A 7,751-nucleotide genomic window follows, 5' to 3' on the forward strand; every position below is an offset into this window, starting at 1 on the left:
ACTGAGGGTTGTGATCCGTTGCCGGACACAAAAAAAGACAAAAAGGAAAAAAAAAAAAAAAAACAAAAAGGAAAAAAAAAAAAAAAGACAAAAAGGAAAAAATAAATAAATAAATAAATAAAAATTAAAAAATTTTAAAAAAATTAAAAAATAAAATAGTTAGAAAGCAGAAAAAAGTCGACCCCTTCTCTCACCACTGAAAGGCAACCACTGTCAATTCCTTCTGTTCTTTTTTCTTTCCAGTGTTTATTTACATAATGATCATGTCCCTAAGTACAATTATGTTTCCAGCTACTGCAACATAAGTTGTATTCCTGGTTATTATAAATTCTGTAAATCAGGGCAGGCCGGTTAGCTCACTTGGTTAGAGTGCAGTGTTGTAACACCAAGGTCCAGGGTTCGGATCCCAGTATCAGCCAAATGCCAAAAACCACCACCACCATACAAAAATATAAATTCTGTAAATGGAATTATTTAGTGGATTATACAACAATGACCCAATTAAATGTATGGTTTATAATTTATTCAACAAGTGTCTTATTGCTATATGTTTGAATTGTTTTCAAATTTTCTCTTTGTAAGTTATGAAGTCATCAGGAACTGATCTACTATGTATTATGAGGGGAAGGGAAACTTTTCCTTTGTTATGACACCATCTTACACCTCAAGAAATTATATTTTAATAGGCTACAAAAGCATTAAGTGGGCATTTCCTTAAAAGTAATTTATAGGGCCGGCCGGGTGGCGCACTGCTATAGTGCGCCGCTTGGGAAGCGTGGCGGCGCTCCCGCCGAGGGTTCAGATCCCACATACAGACCGGTTCCCGCTCACTGGCTGAGCGAGGCGCGGGAGCAACACCGAGGGTTGCGATCCCATTGCTGGTCCCGGTCTGGTACAGGGGCGACACTGAGGGTTGCGATCCGTTGCCGGACACGGAAAAAGACAAAAAGGAGAAAAAAAAAAAAAAAAAGTAATTTATAGTGTGATAAAAGTTTACCGTACCAAGTTTCTCTGTTTTTTTCTTTAGCTTCTCTTTCATATTTCTCAAGTGTCCTTTTGTCAACCATTCCAGTCAAATACCTGAAAACGATTAAAGAAAAAAAGAAGTTAACACTTAACTACTCACAAATTACACAGTGAAGTCAGGAAAACTTTAAAGTCCTTGAGTAGAATTTCAACACCAGAAAATTACTGTTTTAAAGTAAATGTACCATTGGAAAGATTAAGTGGAAAAAGGATATTTGCAGTCTCAAACTATCAGATAAAAGGAAAAAATAGTAACTTTAACAGTGGAGAATCCTGACAGACAACACCTGAACCAAGTAATCATGGCTAATATCACCAGTAATAAGTAAAACATATTGAATAAGCAAAACATGATTGACATCATGTACCCCCAATAAGATGCACTGAGAAGAGCACAGCATATCTTCTCTGACACTCTTCTCCAAAATGCGTAACCTCAATGTACTTGTGAGAAAACACCAGTGAAACCCAAATTGAAGAACATTCTATAAAAAAACTGAACAGCACTTTTTTTTTTTTTGAAGATGACCGGTAAGGGGATCTTAACCCTTGACTTGGTGTTCTCAGCACCACGCTCTCCCAAGTGAGCAAACCGGCCATCCCTATATAGGGATCAGAACCCGAGGCCTTGGTGTTATCAGCACCACACTCTCCCAAGTGAGCCACGGGCCGGCCCCTGAACAGCACTCTTAAAGGTTGTGACAGAAAAGGAAAGACTAAGGAAATGTTGCAGGTTGAAGGAGATATAAAAACTAAATGCAATGTGGAATTCTAGTACATAAAAAAGACATTAGTAGAAAAACTGCTGAAATTCAAGTAAGATTTGTAGTTTAGTTGATATTATTGTACCAATGTTATTTTCCTAGTTTTGAGGATTGTACTACAGTTATATAAGATGTTAACATCCGGGTAAGCTGAATGAAGGATATATGGGAACTCTCTGCACTGTTTTTGCAGCCTTTCTGTAAGTCTAAAATTATTTCAGAATAGAAAATGTTTAAAAAGTAAATGTAGGGTTGGCTAGTTAGCTCAGTTGGTTAGAGCTGTGTTATAACACCAAGGTCAGGCCGGCCCGTGGCTCACTCGGTAGAGTGTGGTGCTGATAACACCAAGGCCCCGGGTTCGGATCCTATATAGGGATGGCCGGTTTGCTCACTGTCTGAGCGTGGTGCTGACAACACCAAGCCAAGGGTTGAGATCCCCTTACCGGTCATCTTTAAAAAAAATATATAAATAACACCAAGGTCAAAGGTTCAGATCCCTGTACCGACCAGCCACCAAAAATAAATAAATAAATAAATAAAAAGTAAATGTGAATACTGTGTAAAAGAAAAAAATTCCACAGTGCTGTCCAGGCAATGAAGTCTTACCAATACTGCTTGTCAGAGTGAGATTATAATTTTTTTTTTCTTTTTTGTCTTTTTTCGTGACCGGCAACGGATCGCAACCCTCAGTGTCACGCCCGTACCGGACCGGGACCGGCAACGGGATCGCAACCCTCGGTGTTGTGCCTGCACCTCGCTCAGCCAGTGAGCGACCGGTCTGTATGTGGGATCCAAACCCTCGGAGGGAACGCCGCCGAGCTCCCAAGCGGCGCACTGTAGCAGTGTGCCACCGGGCCGGCCCTGAGATTATAATTTTTAAATGGTTCATTAGTAATGCCTAACTGTTTCCCTTGACTCAATGCAAATGAAAGGCCTCCTGTCTATAGTTTTCATCTCTGTTTTTCCTGTAGTCATCTATAGTGCAGTGCTCCTAACCATTTGAGTGAAAATGCTCCCAAAAATTACAACCCATCAGCAAATAATATACATTGTCCTGAACCAACATCAAATGGGTGCAACACTTCCAATTCACAGAGTCGTTCTTAAGGATCCCTGTTTAATAGGCTGTTTCGGGGTCTCTCTTGTGGAAATTTTCAGAAATAAGTAATTGGCAAGATTAAGATTTTTAACGAGGCAAGACAATGATATGTCCTCTAGGTTCTCTGGGGACAGAATTTGAAGAAATATGTCTAATGTAGAGAAAGGACTAAAAACTTAGGACCTTTAATTATAAACATTTGTCAGTACTAGAATGCGTTACTAAAGGCCAATCATGGTGTTTTTATATGTAGATAAATTCTATATGATTAAAAATGATTGTAGCATATTAGCCAGACCACCTGCCTTTGATTAAATCTACCTAAATTTAAGGAGCTGATGAATGAGAAAAAAGCAGCCCCACCCCCACATCTGCCAGATTCAAGAGTTGGTTTTTATTATTCCTAAGTAAATTATATTCAAAGCAGACTAAGATTTCCCATTATCTAGGGTTCTATATTAGGTTTCGGTAATTGGCCACAATAATCAACCACATTCTATATTGACAAAATAAAATAAAATTTGGAAAAAAGAAAAACTAAGACACAGCTTTTAGAAACGCATTTAATTAATGTTTGATGGGAGTCTGACAGTGTTAAAATCCATCAGAAAATACTAACAATGAACAAATTGTAAAAATTACTTCTTATCATCAGTCCTCCCACAGGAAATTTTATAATTAATTTTTCTTAGCTTGGGGTGACCTGTTTTATTTCCTTTACATGACTGTATGAATGTTTACAATGCTTGAAATTCATTCCATCAAATTAACTCTATTATTTAACAAAAGACACAGACTTACATTATTTGTCCTCCAATGGTTGACTTGCCAGCATCTAAAAGCAACATCAATAATATGCAAACCAGAGGTTAAAAAACAAAAACAAAAATCACTCACTACCTATGCAAACACAACTAAAGGTACCTGTTAGCATATATAATTAGATCTTGCAAAAGCAACTGAACTGTAATAGGAAGTGGGGGCATAAACCCTAATTACAGTAGCTCGTGTATGAAGCTGCTAAGACTTCCCAGAGCTCAGTCACTTAAAAATACTTTACTGGGCTGGCTACTTAGCTCAGTTGATTAGAGCGCAGCCTTATAACCCCAAGGTCATGGGTTCAGAGCCCCATACCAGCCAGCCACCTAAATAAATAAACAAACGAACTGATAAAAGAATTTTTTAACAGACTGCTCCCTGACCTTCACCTAGCAGCACAGCAGCAACAGGATACAAAATCCCTAAGGAAAGCTTTAGAAGAATGAAAAAGTAGCTAAAGAGCTGTGAACTACATTTAGGTAGTCTTTCTTTCTCTTTTAGCAAATAGGCTACGCGTTCCTTTACAAATTTCAAAGGAGTTCTTTCTACTAAAAAAGGAGTATGATGTTTCGTATTCAGGAAGAAGGCAGAAAGATAAAAAACAGCACATAATTCTATATACTCACAATTTTAGGGACAGGTTAGATAATTAGAGAATATCTGAGTAAAGAGGTTTTTTTTTCCCCCTAAATCATCAAACCGGCAAGCACTAAGAAGTTACTCTGAATTATTAATTTCTTACTTCACACAAAACTAAACTACCAAGGTTAATCCCATTAAAATTAAGAAGTTAACTGAAGTGCACACACAAAAAAGGCATATTTTCCAGGCTATTAATGAAAAAATACAGTATGCTGAACCATCATCAATGGTCTACAGACTAATTATACATTACATACAGATATACTTAAGCTTTTCTTTCAACTTCTAGGCCGTTACAAAATTGTTCCTCTGCCCAAACTTTAAAAACAAAGTACTGGCAATTTTTTTGCCAGCTAAAAAAGTCAGTAAGTTAAAAATAAAGGAATTTTAGATGAATTCTGATCAGTTTTACTAAACATACCCAAGTAGCTAAATCAGATGTTCTATGCTTGTTGTATTCAATAACTTTGGCCATTTCTTTTAATTGTTATGAGTACAACTTACCTACATGCCCTATGAATACTACATTTACATGTTCTTTCTTAGGAGCACCTGGCGGTGCAACCACAGATTTAGGTTTTGGTATTTCCTCTTCCTCCTCCATCATTTCTTGGGCACTTTCCTCTGGTTGCCTTCCATCTCCCAGGGAACCACTCCCTGCCTCTGCTTCACTTATTTCTTCTTTGTGCTCCCATGATTCTTCTGGGGACATTTCTGTCTCTCCATTTTCTACTGAAGTAAGACATTTTAACTTAGTACTCTGAAAAGGACATGTCATCTATACTTTAAAATATGCATGCTTTAAAACAACAAATGGACCTTTGCATATGTACTTCCATTTCCTAACGTCCAGTGACACATGAGCAAGAAAATCTTTCACAACAGAAATGGATAACAGCTTTCAAGCTGGCCTCACTGCTAATATCAGATCAGAGAGCTCTGACTCAGACTATGAGAAATTGTTATTTTAGCCACGCTTCATTTTCAGAAGAGCAAACAAAATATAAACAAGACAGCTAACATTCTCAAGAGCCTAGTTATTATAGTGTCAAGACACCCTAGAAAAAAGAAAGTTTAAAATGAAAACACAGGAAAAGTATGAAAGGATTTAGAAGATATTTTCTTTTTTCTCTTTAAGTAGAATAACTTTGACATCAACTCTAATAATTGGGAACATGAAACCCTTAATGGTAATAAAATTATAAAAAGGAAGGAAATTTTTCAAAAAATAAATGAAACAAGTACAGTCATGTGTCACTTAATGGTGAGGACATGTTCTGAGAATTGTATTAGACAATTTTGTCCTCATGTGAACATTGCTGAGGATAATTACACAAACCTAGATAGTACAGCCCACCACACACCTAGGTTACATGGTATAGCCATTATAATCTTATGGGACCACTGCTGTATGGTATATATGCAGTCTGTCATTGACCAAAAGGTTGTTATATGGCACATGACTCTACATCTACTTAAACTGACTTAAACATTCTTCCATTCAATTCTATTTGCCGCCACTAAATTTATCAAGGCAGTGTTAACGCCCAATTAGTTTTACTTTCTAAATTCTAATAGCAAAGACTCAATGTGTCTTAAATGTAGGCATTACAATAATCATAACACTTACATTTGCACCTTAAATCTTGAGAGTGAAAGAGTTTCATATTACTGTATTAATATGGTCAGAAATTTTCTTACCAACAGGTTCTGAAAGTTCCATGCTAACAGCTGAATTTGAACCTAGACAAGAGATTGAGATATATAATATATTTTTACAAAACAATATCTATCTTTACACACCACAGACAACTTAATCTTTTTCAATAAGACTTTCAACGAGTCACATTATAAAAAAATTACCTTCACACAATGACTGTTCCTCTTGAGAGGATTCCACAGGTGCTGTTTAATAGAAATAAAGTCTATTAAAAATTGAGACTTATACATGCATTTTACTTATCTTTAAATATGTCATAAAAGCAGAAGCTCAATAATACAACACAAACCTCAATAATTCAGATCAATGGCAACTAAATCAGGGTTCCAAATTAGAAGTCTCAGGCTGGCGAGCTGCTCAGCTGATTAGAGCATGGTGCTGGTAACACCAAGGTCCAGGGTTTGATCCCTGAACCGGCCAACCGCCCCCCACGCCCCCCAAAAAAGCCAAAAACAAACTAGAAGTCTGTTTATTTTTATTTTTATTTATTTATTTATTTTTGTCTTTTTTCGTGACCGGTAACGGAATCGCAACCCTCGGTGTCGCACCCACACCGCGCTCAACCAGTGAGCGGACCGGTCTCTATATGGTATCCGAACCCTCGGCGGGAGCGCCACCACACTCCCGAGCACTGCACTCTACCAAGTGCGCCACCAGGCCGGCCCTATTTTTATTTTTTTTAAAAAAGATGACCGGGGGGGCCGGCCCGGTGGCGCAATGGATAGTGCGCCGCTTGGGAAGCGCTTTGGCCTTTTAATCATCTACTATCTTTTAATCATCTACTTATCAAATATATCATGTAAAATGGTTCATCTGCCCAACACAACTATCTTATAAATAGGAATCATGTTTTATAACATTTTTATCCCATGACGACCATTAGATTCATAAAGCCATTCAATAAATACTTTAATTGAATTTCACAAAGAGATGACTTAAAATAACCTGAATGCCAAGCATTCCAAGAACTGTCCCGTACTAAATTCAGTTCCCATTAGAATGCCATGTCATAAAGAGGAATGTTGTATTATCTTTAAATTTATCTGCTTTTATCCAAAACTGGAATCTGTGATGGTTCTACGGGATACACAGGCAAAATATTCTGCAAAGTAAAGTTTTATTTATTATACTGTACTTAATACTCAGCCAGACTTGCATTTTTCTCTAAAACGTAAAATCACCGAGTATGCAAGAAGCATCAGAAGAGAGACTAAAGCCTACTAAGAAGAAAACTAGAAACCAAGATCACCAACAATACTCCATTTTGAATAATCTCTTTCAGAAAGATGTAAATTCTCCTAAATTCTAAAATAAATGGAATTCAGTATAGCAAAGTAAAATGTTTTGAATACATTTTAAAAAACCCTGATAGACCTTTTACCAAGGATTGCGATCCCGTTGCCGGTCCCAGTCCGGTACGGGCGCGACACTGAGGGTTGCGATCCATTGCCGGACATGAAAAAAGACAAAAAAAAAAAAAGATGACCGGTAAGGGGATCTTAACCCTTGACTTGGTGTTGTCAGCACCATGCTCACCCAGTGAGCTAACCAGCCATTCCTATATGGGATCCAAACCCTCGGCCTTGGTGTTAACAGCACCACACTCTCCTGAGTGAGCCACGAGCCAGCCCAGAAGTCTGTTTAACCCTTTTCAAAAATGTACCAATTACAGCCAATTTAA

At 37.5% G+C, this 7,751-nt stretch overlaps 1 protein-coding gene across 2 annotated transcripts in view; it reads right to left on the reverse strand.

Annotated features, from left to right (window-relative positions):
• GSPT1 (G1 to S phase transition 1) overlaps positions 1-6,325 on the reverse strand; it is a 23,705-nt gene extending 17,380 nt beyond the window's left edge. Inside the window, exons 1-5 of one of the 2 annotated variants that reach the window (XM_008591791.1) lie at positions 6,214-6,325; positions 6,052-6,093; positions 4,855-5,079; positions 3,691-3,724; positions 1,003-1,080 (exon numbers count right to left, since the gene is read on the reverse strand). In XM_008591791.1, coding sequence (XP_008590013.1) covers positions 1,003-1,080; positions 3,691-3,724; positions 4,855-5,079; positions 6,052-6,073 — 359 coding nt within the window. In that variant the 5' untranslated portion in view covers positions 6,074-6,093; positions 6,214-6,325. Of the gene's footprint in view, positions 1-1,002; positions 1,081-3,690; positions 3,725-4,854; positions 5,083-6,051; positions 6,094-6,213 lie in introns of both variants that reach the window. The other variant, XM_008591784.1, reaches the window with a different exon arrangement.
• Positions 6,326-7,751: the final 1,426 nt, after the last annotated feature.

The sequence above is a fragment of the Galeopterus variegatus genome, unplaced genomic scaffold (genome assembly GCF_000696425.1).
Source record: "Galeopterus variegatus unplaced genomic scaffold, G_variegatus-3.0.2 Scaffold150, whole genome shotgun sequence".
In the NCBI taxonomy this organism is placed as follows: domain Eukaryota; kingdom Metazoa; phylum Chordata; class Mammalia; order Dermoptera; family Cynocephalidae; genus Galeopterus; species Galeopterus variegatus.